The sequence below is a fragment of the Quercus suber genome, unplaced genomic scaffold (assembly GCF_002906115.3).
Source record: "Quercus suber isolate HL8 unplaced genomic scaffold, Cork oak 2.0 scaffold_144, whole genome shotgun sequence".
Lineage (NCBI taxonomy): Eukaryota > Viridiplantae > Streptophyta > Magnoliopsida > Fagales > Fagaceae > Quercus > Quercus suber.
Window position 1 is genome coordinate 904,616 of NW_027069605.1, and position 19,566 is coordinate 924,181.

At 36.8% G+C, this 19,566-nt stretch overlaps 2 protein-coding genes across 2 annotated transcripts; one reads left to right on the plus strand and one right to left on the minus strand.

The window, feature by feature from the left end:
- The first annotated feature begins 242 nt into the window (after positions 1 to 242).
- On the plus strand, positions 243 to 13,553 carry LOC112038655 (ATP-dependent Clp protease ATP-binding subunit CLPT2, chloroplastic). The gene is made up of 5 exons (XM_065776895.1): positions 243 to 639; positions 736 to 777; positions 884 to 993; positions 1,693 to 1,872; positions 13,199 to 13,553. Exons 1-5 carry the CDS (start codon positions 308 to 310, stop codon positions 13,354 to 13,356), a joined length of 822 nt encoding a protein of 273 aa, XP_065632967.1. The 5' UTR covers positions 243 to 307; the 3' UTR covers positions 13,357 to 13,553.
- A 1,087-nt stretch (positions 13,554 to 14,640) lies between these two features.
- On the minus strand, positions 14,641 to 16,299 carry LOC112009851 (protein DETOXIFICATION 56). Its single transcript, XM_024042234.2, has one exon. The coding sequence runs from the start codon at positions 16,233 to 16,235 to the stop codon at positions 14,721 to 14,723; it is 1,515 nt and encodes a 504-aa protein (XP_023898002.1). The 5' UTR covers positions 16,236 to 16,299; the 3' UTR covers positions 14,641 to 14,720.
- Between the last annotated feature and the right edge of the window lie 3,267 nt (positions 16,300 to 19,566).

The following is a 19,566-nucleotide window of genomic DNA, read 5'->3' on the forward strand; positions in this document are numbered from 1 at the left end:
TATCATATTGTAACTTTCAACTTTTTTAGTTCATATTATTTCCTTCTTGACTTAAATATTTATGGTAATAAAGTACAATTATTTTGTCTACCATGATTTTTTTTTTTAATAGACCATGTCACTTGAAATTTTTTTAGCTCATAGTTTGCCCCACCTATGTTCAATTCTTGGTTCCTGAATAAAGTAGTGTTTCAAATTGCTACAAGCTATATTTTATAACTTTCTTCCCCAGTGAAATCAGTGATACGTTACCTTAAAAATTATTCAAAGAAAAGCCAGCACTACGGCGTCGTTCTCTTCTATCCATATGTTCTATAGTATGTGCCCGAGTATTACTACTCCTACTACTTTCTTTTTCTTACCAAAAATGGCAGCTCACGCAATCTCCAAGTTTCCAACAACAAGAACACCCTCGTTATTATTCTCAGACTCAGACTCAGACTCCAACCTTAGAAGACGACCCGACCCGTATCCACCGCGCCTGGGTCGGACTCTCAGACCACGACAAAGTGTACCTCACCCGTGCGCATGGCTAGGCACCAACCAACTCTCGCTTCACTCCTCAAATCTCAGACAACCACCCCACTTGTCAAGGCGCCGACCCATCACCGCAACGGTGTCGCTTAGCCTCCCCACTGCGTAAGTTCCAATTCTCTCAATCTCTGAAAAATATATGTATGTAAATTTCCCATTTCGGAATTGGAAATTTCAGATAATTCGTTTTTGATTTTGCAGAAAGCCAGAGAGAGCTTCTTCCTCCACTGTGAAAATTCCCGAGTGAGTTTAGCTGAACTTTTCTCAGAAAGTTAAGATTTTTGTTTTGTTTTTGTTTTGGGGTGGTGGGTATTGAGAAATTGTAGTGGGTGAATTGAGAATGGAGCAGATGGTCAAGGAGTGCAATAAAGGCATTTGCTATGGGAGAGCTGGAAGCCAGGAAGCTCAAGTACCCAACTACTGGGACTGAATCCCTTCTCATGGGGATTCTTATTGAGGGTATCACTATCAACCTCTCTTTTCTTCTTTGCTTTCTTATTTCCCCCTTTTTGATTTGTTTATAAATTTGATGCTTCCAACTCTTATTATAGAGTCTAAATTCCAATTTTAGCAATGTATAAGCTCAAATGAATAAGAAACCTTAGCCTTTGGACTTTAGGAGACAGTTATTGTTTTGCAAAAAGTAAACAAATTTCTGGTTGGACTTGAAATTTGAAGGCCTTATGACGGGTGAAGTTGCAGTCAATTATAAAATTTGTCTATGCTTGGCTGTGCCTGTAATAGATGATCTTGTTATGATTTTGGTGGTTAAATTGTTGATGGTGGTAATATTGTGATGACACAATTCAGGTGTGATCTTGGTGGTAATAGATGAACATGTTACACCCTATTACAATTTGATGAATTAAAACACAAAAAAAAAAAAAAAAAAGTGGCAAAAGTAACCTTCTAATGAGTTTATTCATGTTGTGTCTTTATCATCACCAGCCTTCATTACTCTTGTCACTGCTTTGATCCACCACTTTGGCCAATAGCATTGCTGCTAAGGAAACCATTATAATACACCATAACTGTAGACTTGTTACTGCTACTTCATTGTCTCCTTTTATTTTTATTTTATTTATTTTGATTTTTATATAAAACAGATCTGCAGTTATAACTTATAATGCTCTATAAATCTTTTCCATAATGGTGCAGGAACTAGTCTTGCTTCAAACTTTTTGCGAGCAAATGGGATTACTCTATTTAAGGTTCGTGAAGAAACTATCAAGTTACTTGGGAAAGGTGAAAGGTTTTTTTTTAGTCCTGAGCATCCTCCTCCAACTGAAGCGGCTCAAAGGGCCCTTGACTGGGCTGTTGATCAGAAACTAAAATCTGGTAAGCTCCTGTTGATTGGCTGTTCTTGTAGTTGGTGTTATCCTTTCTATATGCTAGAGTTTCATTCTTCTACATTTTGTGAGTATATGTTATCATTTGCGATACGTACACACAAAAATGGAATACATGGATGGTCAGATGAATTGTGCCATGAACATGCAAACAAGTACATAAGAAGTTAACTGATTGAAAAGTTGCGTAAAATGGCTGAGAAGATCTCAGCATAGAGTAATGACTTCTTTAGAAAACAATTAGCTATTATTTAATTTTGGGAAATGCTAACGAGTGCCCTTAGGGCATTGGTTAATAATTCATTTTAAGAAAGTTTTTATGGGAAATGAAAAAAAAGTAATTAATGTTTTGACAGCTTTTTTCATTTCCCATAAAAGTGGTATCAAAACTTTCCTAAAATGGATTATTAACCAGTGCCCAAGGGCACTTGTTAGCATTTCCCTTTAACTTTTACAATGTTGAAATTATAGGCATGTATGGATTCTGCCTGTCTTCTGTAATTTGATTATTGTACTCTGATTTCTGAACTTTATTATGCTGAAGGATTTAATCTTGCAAAAGTGAAAAATTAAGGATACAGTTGAAAGTAGAAACTTATTCTTTCTTGAATTCTGAATATCTTGTTGGAGTTCAATTTATTGTGGTTTAGAACATTAGATAGAAAATTGTTGGAAAAATGGAGTATTGTCGTCTCACTCTAGATATGTAAAAGGTCCAAATATTGTTTTCATGTTATTATCTATTCACGTTATTAAGCTTTATGTGGTTTATAAACTTTATATATATAATGTATATATATATTTTTTTATAAGTAAGAAAATTTTTATTAAACAAGGTTACTTTATGCAAGGAGAATAAGTAGCAAAAGAAAACACACATACAAAAAAACAGAAGAAAAAAACCAAATATGTACAAATAAGAAGAGAATCTAGAAACAACAGAATGAAATCACTATACTTGAATCCCCAAGCTCGTGACCAGTTGAACAATGTCCCTTTAAATAAAGCTATGATGTAGAAATAGAATTAGAGTTATTGGGTTATGGATTGTATTAGGTGGTTTGATGAGTTATTTGATGACTATTTGATAGAAGAAAGTAGTGGGGATTTAGGGTTTTGACTTTTGATAGGTAAAAGAAAGGGCATGATTTGGGGTTGTAAGGAAGAAGAAAAATAGATATTTTTACAGTGTTTAGGGGCTGTATCAACAGTATCCGTGGTTAAAGAGAAGAAGAATATTGAGAGAGAAGAGAGAGAGAAAACATCACTCAATAACCAACTTGCCTCAATGCTCAAAACACTAAACAATTTTATTAATCACTCTCACTTGATTGAGTACAATAAAACACTTAGATAGGCCCAATTCTTAACTTCTCCTAGTATGACTAGGACTTCTGCTTTGACCAGCAAACCAAACCCTATTTTGAATTAAACCACAGTTGATGCGTAAAGACTCATAAACTAAAGGAATCAACTTGGGTCTAGTGCTCGTGTGCAATGGACTAGTTGGGATTTGGACACATGTCAAATAATTGCCATGTGTCCACATTTCAACGGATCCACCCAACCCTTTCCCTAAACTAAATAAGACTTATAAATAAAAGAAGACCCATGGCCCATAGGCCCCATACCCAAAAATTGTAAAATTACTAAAATACCATTGACTCTAGAATAAACAAATAGAATATAAAAAAGCTAATTATTTACCATGGACACTTATTCTTGGGCTTTGCCTTAGCCTTAGGCTTCCAAAGAGGATATTCTTTTAGCTATGGTTGCACCATCAACTCTTCCTTGTCCCCCTTTGAAAAGAACTCAACTCCGTCGAATTAGGAGCTAAACCAGGAATGCCATTAGAAGGAACACTTTTTCAAATAAGAAAGGAACTGTTCTTCAACTTCCAGATTGTCATGTCGTTAGCACATGTGAGAGTGCAATTCTTGTTGCCATCTACAAAACAGTAAGTATTGGCATGCCCATTATGGTGTCACTAGGGATCCATGGCCAACCCAAAAGTATGTGACACAGTTTAAGAGGCAGCACATCACACATAACAATCTCCTTAAGCTTGCCAATATCAAATGTGGCCAGGCATTGTTTATCAACCTTCAACTTTGTGTTAGTGATCCATACCACATGATATGGATCCAGTGGGGACTTTACTTTTAATCCCAATTTCTTCACTGCTTCCTTAGATATTGCATTAGTACAACTCCCGGTGTCAATTACCAAAGAACATATTTGTTTGCGGTTGACTTGAGTTTGAAAAATCTTTCCCCTATGATAGCGGTCTTCATTCTCTTGAATGTCTTGTTTAATTGTGGTAAGAGGTGGATGAATGACACCTATTATACCCTCATCATCTAGATCTAGCTCATGAACGTTCACCTACAAGTTAGCATTGAGAGGTTCATAATCTCTTCTTCAAGTTCAGGTTGTTTGGGTCCCTTTATTGGCTCATTGCCTTTTGACCTGTTTTAGGAATATCCTTTTCCAGCAGCAATTGGTTTTGAAGGACATTGAAAAGACATATGAACTAAACCATGACACTTTATTCTAGAATTAGAACTACTAGTTCCTTTTGATGAAGAAGCACTAGAATGTGCATTCTTGTTTGGGGGATAAGAATTACCTTGAGACTTATCAACAAACTTCTCCCAATTAGCATCCGCAATTGTTCTCTCACTTCTAATATGGCTTGCCACTAGAGCTCTCATTAAGGCTTTCTTTTTAGTCTCCTCTTCCATTTGGCATGCAACTTGAATTGCATCAGCCATAGGATACAGCTTACTTGCAGCCAAACCTGAATAAATATTGGGATTCAAGCCTTGGTGATACATAGAAATCATCACATTCCATGGGAATCCCAATCTTATAGTGAAGTTACAGAACTTGATGACTCTTCACTGTGTAAATTACAGTGTGTAAATTACAAGTGAGCTTGTTGCTTGAAATTAGGTTGTATAAACTATAAAGTAACGAGTCATAGCACTTCACACGTCCTCCCAAGATCGAATGACTACACAGTGAGTTTTTTGATACTTTTCCCATCATATTCGAACTGTCCCTTTGAGTTTAGCCTCTGTGAAAAAGAGTTTTCGCTCTTTGCTTAAGCTATACCATCTGTAAAAGCTTTCTATACTATGCAACCAATCAAAGAACACCTCTGGATTGCCTTCCCCATAAGGTTGATTCCCTTTCATAAAACCAGCACCTTGATGTGTGAGAACAATGTTGGATTTTTTTTTTTTTTTTTTTTTTTTTTTTAATGGTGGCATCTGACTAGTGCTTCGTCCATAAGAATTTATGGGAGAAAAGGGGGTTAAACTTGTGGAAAATACATGGGTTGCACTTGGAGCTGATTTAGAGTATTGGGGCTCTTGATCAATGGTGGTTTCAGCAGAAAATTTTCCAGGAACAACTGCTGAGAGCTTGTTTTAGGTTCCTTTCATGGCGAATAATTCTTCAAGTTTTATTCCCATTGAAATCACATTCTCTCATAACTGGTTCAGAGTTTTTTTTTTTTTTGGTAGGCTTGAGAAAAAGCCTAAACTGAGTCTCTAATTTTGGGTTAGTTACCATTATCTTGGATGAGAAATTTTGTAGAGTGGTTGGCGGAAGAAGATTTTAGCAAAAAACTCAGGATAGGATTTTGGTAAGACTTAAGCTCTGACACCAAGTTTATGTAGGGAAATTCAAGGGGATTTTAGCAATAAACGTAGGATAGGATTTTGGTAAAGACTTTAGCTCTGATACCAAGCTTATGTAGGGCAAATAGAGGGAATTTATCTGTTTGATTGTGGTGGGTTAAGGTTTAGGAGGGTTTGTAAAAATAGGATTTAGAGTTGTTGGGTTATGGGTTGTATTAGGAATTAAAAGGTGGTTTGATGAGTTATGTGATGGCTATTTGGTAGAAGAAAGTGTGTGGGGATTTAGGGCTAGTTTGGATGGATGGGGAGTAGAGTAGAGTTGGCCAAAAATTAGCCTAATTTCTGGCCAAGTCTACTCTATTCCCCTTCCCCCCCACCCCAATCCAAACTGACCATTAGGGTTTTGGTAGGTAAAATAAAGGGCTTGGTTTGGGGTTGTAAGGAAGAAGGAAAAAGAGATTTTTATGGTGTTTAGGGGCTGTATGAACAGTACCTGTGAATATTACCATAAGAAAGAGAAGAAGAAAAGAGATAGAAGAGAGGGGGAAACATTACACAAAGGCCAACATATCTCACTACTTAAAACACTCAAATTTTATTAATCAACTCTCACTTGTTTGAGTATAGCAGAACACTTACATGGACCCTATTCTTGACTTCTCCTGGTAGGACAAGGGCTTCTACTTTGACTAGTATACAAAACCCTGTTTAAATTAAANCTTTTTAATGGTGGCATCTGACTAGTGCTTCGTCCATAAGAATTTATGGGAGAAAGGGGGTTAAACTTGTGGAAAATACATGGGTTGCACTTGGAGCTGATTTAGAGTATTGGGGCTCTTGATCAATGGTGGTTTCAGCAGAAAATTTTCCAGGAACAACTGCTGAGAGCTTGTTTTAGGTTCCTTTCATGGCGAATAATTCTTCAAGTTTTATTCCCATTGAAATCACATTCTCTCATAACTGGTTCAGAGTTTTTTTTTTTTTTGGTAGGCTTGAGAAAAAGCCTAAACTGAGTCTCTAATTTTGGGTTAGTTACCATTATCTTGGATGAGAATTTTGTAGAGTGGTTGGCGGAAGAAGATTTTAGCAAAAAACTCAGGATAGGATTTTGGTAAGACTTAAGCTCTGACACCAAGTTTATGTAGGGAAATTCAAGGGATTTTAGCAATAAACGTAGGATAGGATTTTGGTAAAGACTTTAGCTCTGATACCAAGCTTATGTAGGGCAAATAGAGGGAATTTATCTGTTTGATTGTGGTGGGTTAAGGTTTAGGAGGGTTTGTAAAAATAGGATTTAGAGTTGTTGGGTTATGGGTTGTATTAGGAATTAAAAGGTGGTTTGATGAGTTATGTGATGGCTATTTGGTAGAAGAAAGTGTGTGGGGATTTAGGGCTAGTTTGGATGGATGGGGAGTAGAGTAGAGTTGGCCAAAAATTAGCCTAATTTCTGGCCAAGTCTACTCTATTCCCCTTCCCCCCACCCCAATCCAAACTGACCATTAGGGTTTTGGTAGGTAAAATAAAGGGCTTGGTTTGGGGTTGTAAGGAAGAAGGAAAAAGAGATTTTTATGGTGTTTAGGGGCTGTATGAACAGTACCTGTGAATATTACCATAAGAAGAGAAGAAGAAAAGAGATAGAAGAGAGGGGGAAACATTACACAAAGGCCAACATATCTCACTACTTAAAACACTCAAATTTTATTAATCAACTCTCACTTGTTTGAGTATAGCAGAACACTTACATGGACCCTATTCTTGACTTCTCCTGGTAGGACAAGGCTTCTACTTTGACTAGTATACAAAACCCTGTTTAAATTAAACCAAAACCCATAAATAAAGACCCATAATAAAAGAAAACCTTTTTTTTTGATAAATAACGGAATTGTATTAACCAAAAAGTCCAAGTACACTGGGGGTGTACAAGGAAAACAGTACATCAAACAGAAAAATTACAAAGATCCAGCATTTCTAAAAAATTAGAACAAGAGAATAGATTAAAGGAAGAACTCCACTCTAGCAAGGTGTGAAGAAGAAGAGATTTAATTTCTGGAATAGACCGTTCCTTTCCTTCGAAACATCTAGAGTTCCGTTCTCGCCAAATACACCATAGGACACAATGAGGGACAACCCTCCATAAATCAATGCTCCGACACCCACCAAATGAACCTTGCCAACTCGAAAATAAATCTAAGACACCACGCGGCATAACCCATTGAAGACCAAATAGAGCCCACACCATAGACCATAGTTCATAAGCAATAGGACAATGAAGAAGAAGATGATTCACCGATTCCCCACTCTTTTTACACATATAGCACTAATCTACAACGGCTACACCCTTATACCATAAATTATCAGTAGTCAAAATCTTACCTAAGGAGGCAGTCCAAGAGAAAAAAGCAACCTTAGTAGGGACCTTTGACGCCACACAGGCTTCCAAGGGAAAGAAATGTCTATAGTAGAGGAAAGAGAGAGATAGTACTCACTCACTTTAAAATTCTTATTCCCAGTTGGTTTCCAGCAAAGTTTGTCCTGACCTTCACCATTAAGGGGCATTGAATTGATAAGATCAGGAAAAGTGTAAAAATGCTCTGTTTCCCAATCTTGGGGAGCTCTAGAAAAAAGAAGATCCCAGTGAAGCTTTTGGTTAGGAAAGGACATAACATCTGCAATAGAAGACTCCTTATTACAACTAATATTATAGAGTTCCGGAAAAGCCTCCTGGAGGGTGCAACTCCCATACCACACATGATGCCAAAATTTAATTCTATCACCAACACCAACCTCGAATTGAATGGATTTTGAAAAGGCTGGCCAGCCTTGTCTTATGGTTCTCCAAAGACTAGCACCATAAGGATTAGAGACTTCTTTTGTACACCAACCTCCCCAATCATTCCCACTTCGAAGCCTTCCAAGGAAATACCCACAGATTTCCTAAAGGCTTTAATTCGTTTCTCAATCCATGGAGATAATTGGGTGGAAGCATCTGCCACTTTCACAAGTGGAGCAACTGGGTTAGCCATTGCCAACGGTTGCACAACCAATGGTTCTTTAACATTTTCCCAATTTACAAGACGTCCATCAGCTCCCCCCAACTCACAATCTGACCCCGAAACAGCAGAAACATTATCCAGAACACCATCACATTCATCCGCCCAACTAACAATATGCCCTTCTTCCTTGAAGGTGTTATTACCCTGTCCCACAGCTCCCTCGAGATCGGAGTAGTCCGACAAGCTCCCAGGTGAGTGTTAAAGTGAGAGAGGAATAGCTATCTGCCTACCTCCACGAAGCTCTAAGACCCATTTCTCAGAATCACCCCAGGTGTGCTCCAAATCTTCAACAAAATACTTAATGGAGGGATGAGTAGTTGGGCCAGGTATTTGAGCTCCCTCAAAATCAGAAGTACCCGGTCCTTCCAAACCCACAAAATCCTCCTCCCCAACCTTTGAAGCCACTTGAGAATCCAAAGAAACTAACGCCGGTACTATCGGGTTCATTACCGGTTCCAAACCCTATATTGTACCAAAAGTCAATTTCTAATATTAGAGCTCATCAAGACTAACCCCCCCTGGTTGAGAGGAGGCCCGGCTACCTCGAATTGGCCACAAATTTGAGCTCTAATATTACGACAGGAATTGTAATCTTTATTACTAGTAATAAAGTGTGTTGTAGTGTAATAATTAAACATATTCATTAATTTGGTTGTAACTTATAACATTAGAAAGAAACTTAATATTTATTTTAAGAAATGTCTTACTCATACAATTATATCTTCTTAAAAATTGTTATTTTTAAATATAAAAGAGATATGTGCTATTTTTTATGATTTTTTATTTTTATAATTGTTAGATATATATGGAAAGTTTGTTTATTTGGAAATATATTAAGTATAAAAATTATTGCACTTACTAAGGAATAATTAATACCATCTTTTAAAGAGGAATAATTATTCCTCATTTTGAAGAATAGTTATTCATTTATTCCTTGTAATAAAAACATAACCAAACTAAAGAATAACTAAACCATAGGAATAACTATTACAGTCTACCAAACATACCCTAAGTGAAATGGTTCTTGTTGGGGAGGTTTCAAATATTTCAGGGCTTGCAGATCTCCTCCATTGCAAGATCAGGGGTTTGCCTATGACCTATCTTGGTATGCCTTTGGGGGCATCCTTCAATGAAAATTTTGTGTGGAATCCTATTTTAGAGAAGATTGAATGCAAATTATCAGGTTGAAAGAAACTGTGTTTGTCAAAAGGAGGGAGGTTAACTTTATTGAAGAGTATGTTTTTGAGTATACTTATTATCTCTTGTTGTTCACTAGCCCTGTAGTGTGGCGAATAGGATTGAGAAGTTGTAGAGATTTTTTTTTTTTTGGGGGTGGTATCACCCATTTGCCAGCCTGTTTAACACCTTTACCACCCTCCCAAAATACCCGCCTCTTTCCATATTCATTCACATTCACAGTCAGCCCTCTCCCTAGCCAACGTCCCTTCCTCCTATCACGTAACTTTCCAGATTCAATCTTATTTGAATTCAAATTGGGCTTCAAGGAAATATTGAATTTATTTCCTTCCGGGATTTTCTCCTCAAATTTATTCTTGCCATTAATGCCACCCTTCCCACCCTCACCACCACCCACGGCTGACTGAGGAAAGCTACCAGCCTGAGTTTCAAAATCTGCTACCTGTGTGCGAGAATTATCATTTGGAAATTCCACAAAATTCTTCACGGTACCAGCCTGAATCTTTTCTTTGCTGAGTGTCTGCTGAACATGCTTCAACCTTGCCTGTACCGGAGCTTTGACAGCCTCCACATAAGACCTGGCAGGTTGGTATTTTGGGATTTGCTTAAACCTATACGGTACAAACTTCAATCCACCCAACACATATGAGAAGGTTCCAAAAGCCTTCTTAATTCAATCCCAAAAGTTCTCCAACCTTGTAGTAATTTTCCGGCAGGAATAATGATAGTTCACCGCAGCCCTCTGTCACTGATAAGTACTGCCCAAATGAGTTGGATCCCCGTTTCATCGTGTAAGCAGTATCACCTTCCCTGAACGTGAAGAATTGCTTAGGACTAACCCCACTCATGGTGTGTTCCAGATTCCGCATTGTCCAAAGAGTTGCACTCTTGCCCATAAACACCGATTGCATATAGTATTTTCCCCGTTCAAAGATCTTAAGGGAGAAAAAATTCCCACCTTCCTCAATCACCAACTGAAACAACTTAGATTCAATAAAGAAACTTCGAAATCCCCCCATACTGTCCCTAGGAAATGAAAACTAAAACAGAATTTGTGGCTAATTCGAGGTAGCCGGGCCTCCTCTCAACTCAGAGAGAGAGAGAGCTCATACCATGGATTCAATATCCAAACTAAAAAGCTATGGTCTTTGTTGATTCCCGAAATCTCATATTTTGTTGTAAATTTTGTTTTTTTTCATAAAAGAAAACCTATGGCCTATACCCAACAATTATAAAATTATTAATAGAGGAGAGACTCCTAGTTTAGAATTGTATTTATGGTTTCAGCTTCTTTCTAAAATGTCTACAACAACAACAACAAAGCCTTAGTTCCAAAATTTTGGGCTTGGCTATGGATCCTCAATAGATTAGTTTGGGTTAAGCCACATGTATTCTTTTCCTCCTCTATATTCTATCTAAAGTCATACTCTATATTACTTTCTTAATTGACATGTCCTTATTTGTTACTTCTACTAATGTTGTTTTTGGTTTTCCTCTACCTTAATTTCCTTCTCTCAACTTGGATAAACTCATTCTTTCTATTTTTTGATAAGTAAAAAAAAAAAAAAAAAAAAAAAAAAACTCATTCTTTCTTACTAGTGCATTACTTGCTCTTTTCTGAATATAACCAAACTATCTCAAGAGCGATGCTTCTTTATCTTTTCATCTATAGGGGCTACCCTTATCTTTAAGCAAATTTCCTCACTTCGTGTATTTATACTTATTCATCTTAACATTCTCATTTTAGCTACACTCATTTTATGAATATTTTGCTTCTTAAAAGCCCAACATTTGATACCATAGAGCATAGCTAGTTGTATAGCAGTCTTACAAAATTTCCTTTAACTTAATAGGTGTTCTACGATTGCACAACAATATTCCTGATGCACTTCTTTACTTCATCCACCCTACTCATATTCTATGATTCACATTCTCTTCACTCTCTCCATCTTTATGATTCACCATTTACAATAGTAGAATAGCCCAACATTTGATATCAAAAAGCATAGCTGGTTGATACTATATCGTCACACAATACTCCTTTTGAATTTATTTAGTGAGCTTCCATGGTATATCATTCTGGCATAAAAGAAAATCGATTCTCTGATATTGTTGTGACTCATAAGTTTAATTCCATGGTAATTTTTATGGTTTTGAATATCTCACTTGTTCTTATAAATAAGTATTAAAGTACTTCTCCTCTTCTCACTAGACATTTTGTTAACACTTAAGATCTTATTGAAAAGGTTTATCAACCGGCATACACCCACATCACCCAAGTATTCCAGACTTCAATGGGGATTTCGTCCAATCCCTTGGCTTTTCCCATTTTCATCATCCTTAATGCATTCTTTACCTTAGACATCCTAATTATTCGAAAAAAAATATATGGTTTCTATCCTCTAATGAGTTACCCAAGTTGCTCCAATCTCTCATGTCATTTCCATTAAAAAGTTTATCAAAATAACTTTTCCAGCGCTCTTTAATTTGCTCTTCTTTTACACTATTTGACCTTCATCTTTAATGCACCAAACACCTTTCAAGTATCTTGTTTTCATTTCCTTTGTCTAAGCAAGTTTATGAATATGCTTCTCTCCCTCCTTTGTCCCAACGTGTTATATAAGTTATCATAGGCCTTACATTTAGCTTCTCGGACAACCTTTTTTTTGCCACTTCATAATTTTCATAAGCAGCATTGTCTCTACATTTGGGTAGGTTTCTATAGCTGTCTCTCTCTAATTTAATTGCTGCTTGAACCTCCATATTCATCTTTTTAAAAAGTCTATTTGTTATAAAATCTTAGTTTTATGAATTGGGAAGCAAACATCAGTCTTTCCTTGAAATATTGGAGAAAATATAAGGTATCTATGAATGAATTAAGAATAAAAACAAAGTATGAGTATGTATTGTTTTTCCATATGGTTCCATTGAATTTAACAAGTATTACTTCTCAAAAAATATTATCAAGTATCTGAGGATAAATTTCCATTACATGGAAAGAACCATTATAGGAGACACATTGCAAAATAAGTGTCATCTTATCTTAGGGGCCCTTTAACAAATGACTACTGAAACGTTTTTCTGTTGCTTGTGAGATGGCTGCCTTTCTGTCTATGTTGATGTAATTTAATATCTAAATGCAATGTAAAACACTTTGCCATTGTTTGATCAGAAGCTATTTACTTCATATATTATTAAATTTTGAGGTTGGATTTTTGAATAATTCTTTCAAATTCTAATCAATCAAAATTGAAATTTCACACTGCTTTAATACTTTCAATAAACTTCTTTGAATTGGAGACAGCTCTGCCGTACCTTACATTTTTTGGTTGAAGCATTACTGCATCTGAGGATACATATTTGTTCACATCATAATTATTTTCCCACACTGCATGATTAACTTTGTGACTTGCAGGTGATGGTGGGGAAATTACGACATCTCATATGCTTCTCGGCATATGGTCTGAAGTGGAATCACCAGGTTATAAGATAATGGCTACCCTTGGCTTTAATGATGAGAAAGCCAAAGAGTTGGAGTCTTTGAGTTCAGAACCTGGATTTGTAGATGATTGATACATTCATTTGAGGTTTGTTACCATACTTGTAATTCTATTTTTTGGAGATATATTAATGTTGTCTGTTCTTTCCTTTAAAGTTGCGAGTTCTGTCATGGACGCTTGCATTAGGACTTTCTTGGATTGCTTCCCTGTTGAGCTTGCCTATAAAAGTTGTTCTCCAATGAATAGAATTTTAACTGAATGCTTAATTTTTCCAATGTCCCAAATTGAAAACGCTGAGTTGCGTGATACATTATTCAGGGCATGTGATGGAGTTTGCCGTTTAAATTAGTGTCATGACAATTCTTTAACTTTTCTCGCTTGCCAGCAGTTTCATTACGAAATGGGCTTCCTTGAGGGAGCAATGAAATGAGAATCTGAACACTCAAGGCAAGTTTCTGAGGATGATTGCCTAGGATTGCTTCACAAGGACAACAATAGACTTTGGTCTGCATAACTGGAAAGCATGGGTGTGCCAATTGGGTCGGCGCACCCAAGTCTGATACGCACGGACACGCCGTGTGGCCGTGGACGCAGCTGCACATGCGCTTGTGATCGAATTTTTTTTTTTTTTTTTCTCGATACGGTCCAATTTGGTCCAAACAGGTCCTGAATCGGTCCGATATGGGCCGAAATAAGTGTGTTTTTTTTTAGGTAAAATTTTTTGACAAAACACACCATTTTAACATCCTAGTTTAAAGAAAAAAACTCTAAACACATCTCAAACTCTCTGTGACTCTCTCATTCTCTCCGGCTCCTCTCTCTCTCTCTCTAACCCACAGCTCTCCCTCAAATTCCCTCCATCTCTCCTTTGCCTCATTGACTCAAGCTCACTCTCCTAGCTCTTCATAAAATCTCAAACCTTGGTCTCAATCTCTCCATCTCTCGGTTAGAGAAACACTGTTTTAGTTTCAAACTTTCTATCTTGTATTCTAATTTCTGTACATCATGGAATGGTTATGTATTCAGTATTCATTTTATTATCTTTTATTGCTCTTAAATTGGTATATGTTTACCATTATATAAAAAAAAATGCTTAGCAATATATAGAAAATAAAAATAAAAATATATTTAATGATTTATTAATAAACGTATCCCGCTGTACTCTCGCTTTACTTTTTCAAAAATTGCAAAGTCGCCGCACCGGACTGCGCTTACACCCGAACCCGAATCCGCATCTGTGCTTCCTAGCTGCATAATGCCCGAGTATAAGAGTTTGCAGCATTGATATGTGCGGTTATATGTTTTGAATTGAACCCATTCAATTGACTATTTTCTAATTATTCAATTGTTACCATTCAATTGACTATTTTCTAGTTATTCAATTGTTATGCTAAAGGCGTTTATAACACAAAGTACAAACAAATGTTTACAACTTATTCAGTTGTTCTCATACTTGTCCACACTGGAACTGGAGTGACTTTCATCTTCCTTAACAATGTCCACATCACATGCTAGTTTTTGTGCCTTGACAACTTCTTCATCCCAGTCAATCCTTATGACAAAGACCAACAGTAAAACCAAGCAGGCTACCATCCCCACCAAGAAACCTACCAACATCCCGCCAAGTCCAAGTGCCGCCTTGAAGGCTAAAACTGCACCCAAGGGTAACGATAGAAGGTAGAACCCACCAAGATTGGCATAAATACCCAACGTTGGCCTAGCAGTTCCCCGGACAATTCCTCCACATACTACCAATGGAAAATTTACTACATCCATTAAAGCCATTAGCAACATCATCTTCTTTACACCTCTTATAGTCCCCTTATCATGGCTAGACAGAGGCCCCCATATTCCTCTGGCTGCCACTGTCACTATGGCACCTATGAAACCGGAGATGAAGCTCACTGCCAGAGACACATATGCTGACTGGTAAGCAGGACCGGCATGGTTTGCACCAAGCTCATTCGACACACGGGTGGATGCACACGTGGCTAATGATAACATCACAGAGAAAAGCAGGTAATCGAAGTTTAGCACAATTGCTAACACTCCAACAGCCTGCTTAGCATTCGGTAGCCTCCCTGTGAGCAAGACTAAAATCTCATAACACCACCATTCAAGGCAGGCGGTAAGGCAACAAGGCCCGCAGAGCTTGAGCAACCTGAGCCAGTCACTAATGCTTTGTTCACGCCACCCACCTTCCTTCCATCCTCTTTCCCTATTTTCCATCATAAATACATACAAGGCAAGTAATATCACTACAAGGAGATCAGTGACCCAAGTTGCCATTGAAACTCCCTCAAGACCCTTAGCTTTCGAAAGTAATATGTTGATGGGAATGTGAAAAGCTAGACCCAGACCCGAGCTAAACAATATGGGAATTGTGATGCTCTGTGAGCTCAAGTAGGCTTTGAGTGGACATAGAAATGAAGTGATTACCAAATCAGGGAGGAGATGGAAAAGATAGGTCTTTGCCACAATTGATATATCCTTTTGTTGACCAAAATGGATAAGAATTTTATCAACATTGAGCCACAAGAAAGTTATAGGTAGTGTAGCAAGCAGTAATAATAAGATTGCCATGAGGAGAGTCTTGTGAAGGAGTTTAAAGTTTTTGGCTCCGTAAGCTTGACCACATATGGGTTCCATGGCTCCACAGAGGCCATTCAAGATAGACAAACCTGTGACATTAGCAAACGTGATCCCAAGTGCGCCACCTGCCAAGTTAAGCTCCCCAAGGCGGCCTAAAAAGGCTGTCGTGATTGCTATTTTTGCAAACCATGTTAAATTCATTGCTATCAATGGAATAACAATTCCCCTTTGCACTTTTAGCTCCAAAAGCACAATCTTTGCAAAGCTGGCTGACCATTTTTGAGTTGGAGGTGTCGGGGATGAAGATGGTTGAAAGGTTTTCATGTTTGGGTTCTCTTCAAGTTTTGTGGTAGTAGACATTATTGCTGAGCAAAATGGCTTGGCGGGTTTGTTTCAGATATCAGGATGATAATTTGGGCTCTTTCTAGGCAACCTTTAATTATGTTGAGTGCATAGGTTTAACATATTGGTTTCAAAGTGAGTAAAGGGATCGGCTTTTGTAACGGCCAATCGAGAAAAAAAGAGAGAGTTGGTACAAAAAGAGAGAGAGAGAGAGAGAGAGAGAGAGAGAGAGAGAGCGAGAGAGAGAGAAGGTACTTGGTGCTGTTTAATGCGTGATGAGAATGCATGGGCCATGTGTGTGTGTTTAGAGCATCCACATTGGTGGAGACAAAAATTGGCTATTTGGCACCTACAAAAATCACTTTATTTATTTTACCTCTTCACTTTACAATACATCCAACATCAATAAATCTACCTTTTTAGCTATTTAATTAAAATAATATAAAGAACTCATTAAAATAAAATAAAAAGATATCAACCACAAAAACCTTTCAACCAGCCACCACACCACCACCAACACATAGGGATGGCAAAAATTACTCGACCTGCGGGTACTCTACTTGACCCACAAAGCAAATGGGGCAGGTTTGGGTTTTAGAAACCCAACCCATAATGGGTTCGGGTCGGGTGCGGGTATTATGCATACTCAACTGGAACCTGACTCGTATATATATATATATATATCTTAAAAAATTAAAAAACCCTAACTATAAATACTAACTATCCTAACCCTAATCCTCATTTTTCATTTTCCATCACTCACCCTCAAGTCTCAGCCGCCTCCCTCTCCCTCACTCTCACTGTTACTTGTTACTTGCTGCCGCCGCCGCCCTCCTCCACCTCACCCTCACCGGTTTTCCTCCACCTCACCGGTCCATCCTCGCTCCCTCCCTTACCACACCTTCACTCCTCCAGACACCAATTTTTCCTCCTTGCCTCCCTCACCTCACCTTGCTTGGAAAAAGGAGGGATTTTTATTGGATTTTTCGGGTGTGTTGTGGTTTTGTTTTTGGAGTTTTGGAGGGCTGAAACAGTGGTAACTTTTGGGTTGTAAAGGGCAGATCAATTGTTGTTTTATGTTGGTGTAAAAGGAAAAATGAAGGATTTTTATGCATTTGGGTTATGTATTTAGGATTTCTCTATTTGGGTTTGTAATTTTTATGTATTATTTCATTGTCAATTTTTTTTAAAGATTATGTATTTAGGATTTCTGTATATGGGTTTATGATTTTATGTATTATTTCATTGTCAAATGTATTTTTAAGGTTATGTATTTATGATTTTTGTATTTGGGTTTGTGATTTGAAAGGGAAAATGAGAAATCTTGAATTAAATTATTTTAGATTCGTGTGATTTTGCTATCAAATGCTATTGATTATTATTTTTTTTAAATTTTTTTATAAATAAATTGGGCCACGGTTCAGGCCCTTCAAGGACTTAGGATTGAACCTTGAAGTGGAAAATCTGGGCGGGGCCCAACAAGGTGGGTTTTGGGGTTTAAAAAAAACCCGTTTATTAAACAGGACGGGTTCGAGTTTCGTGGGCAGGCCCGCAGGGCGGGTTCAGGCATAAAGAAACCTGCCCCAAACTTGACTCGTTGCCATTCCTATCAACATAGCCTATGACAACCACAACCATAGCTAACAAATCACCACCAACACAACCACCAAACCGCCATTTCAACCACAACCTACAGTCACAACCAAACCCACAAAAAAAATCAAACACAAAAAAACCCATGCGAAGAAGAACCAAAAACACCAGAAAAAAAAAAAAATCCAGAAATCCACAAACCTAGCAATCCAAAACCCATGAACCTAGAATTCCCATCGTCGCTGATCATGGCGTTGTTTTGCTGTCTGCCTTGACTAAGCACAAAGCTTTGATGGGTTGGCAGTTGGGCCAATCTAATGGTTCTGCAATGGGCAAATCTGATGGGTCGGTGGCGAGTGAAGGAAGAGAGGGAAAAAAATCAAAGGGAGAGGGTGAGCTTTTACGAAAGATTTGGGTTGGCTGAAGGAAGAGAGGAAAAACAAAAGGGGAGAGGTTGAAAACTAAACTAGCGGACGTATAGAAGAAAAAAAAAGAAAGAAACAAAGAAACATTATTGAATTGAAGAGGCAAATAAAATATTATTATTTTATTATACTTTTGAGCTACAGTGCACAGCCAAAAGTAGTTGTGCACTGTAGTTATGTAGCCAAATTATTTGTTTTTGGCTTCACCAATGTAGCCTTATTTTTGTATTTGATGGTGCAAAAAATAGCAATATACCTTTTTAGTACCATCAATACTAATGCTCTTATATATATATATATATATATAGCCAATGACTCAAACTCCACACAATACTTTATATTAAACTAGTCGCGGACCCTGTGCGTTGTGTGTGATAATATTTTTAGATGGTCTCATTAGGTTTATTTTTTTGTAGTTTGGACTAATTTAATAAATAATAATGTATTTCATAATCATATTTTTAGTTATTATAGAGACAAACACAAATGTAATATATATATTTGTCATACCAAAATGAAAACAGTACAATTTTTCTCTGGAATTTAAAAAGTAGAAAAAAAAACTATTTTTAATAAAAATTAATTATAAAATTTTGTGTATCATTAAAAAGTACATAAAATTTGATTTTTTTTTTAATAGTTTTAAACAAACTTTTTCAAATGTCCATATTAATTTATTTGGTGCCCTCATCATTTGCTGATCATTTAGATACGTGGAATACGTGATGGCTAATGAAAACTCTATAATATTGATTAAGGCATAGCTAGGTTGGTGAATAAGAATTATGCAGCACAAATCAATTCAAATCAAGACATCTCAATAATGATACACTTTATGGGGTAGAACATTAAACGTAAGTTACAATGATAATATATATATATATATATATTCAATACTATAAGATTTGACCTTTATAGTAAAGGGTATATGAAAGGCTTCTATTCACTAATAAAACAACGAAAAAAAAAAAATTGCTAATAACTTAAGACTAAAGGATAAAGAAGCTACGCAAACATCCATTCAAACTCACAAACATGAAGATATATTTCTGTACCTATATATTTGTCTTATCTGTAACAATTTGGGGCTTTGGGCAGCTTATTAAACATCAGTTACAATTGAAATATATATTCAATAAAATAAGATTTCGGTTTTATAGTAGAGGGTATATGAAAGGCTTTTATTCAGTAAATAAACAATGAAAAATAATTGCTAATAACTTAAACAATCACTAATCCATAAAACAAACAAAACACTATAAATTACAATCCTAAACAACTTCAAAATTACAAACCAAAAACATCATACAACTACTCTCTACACAATCACA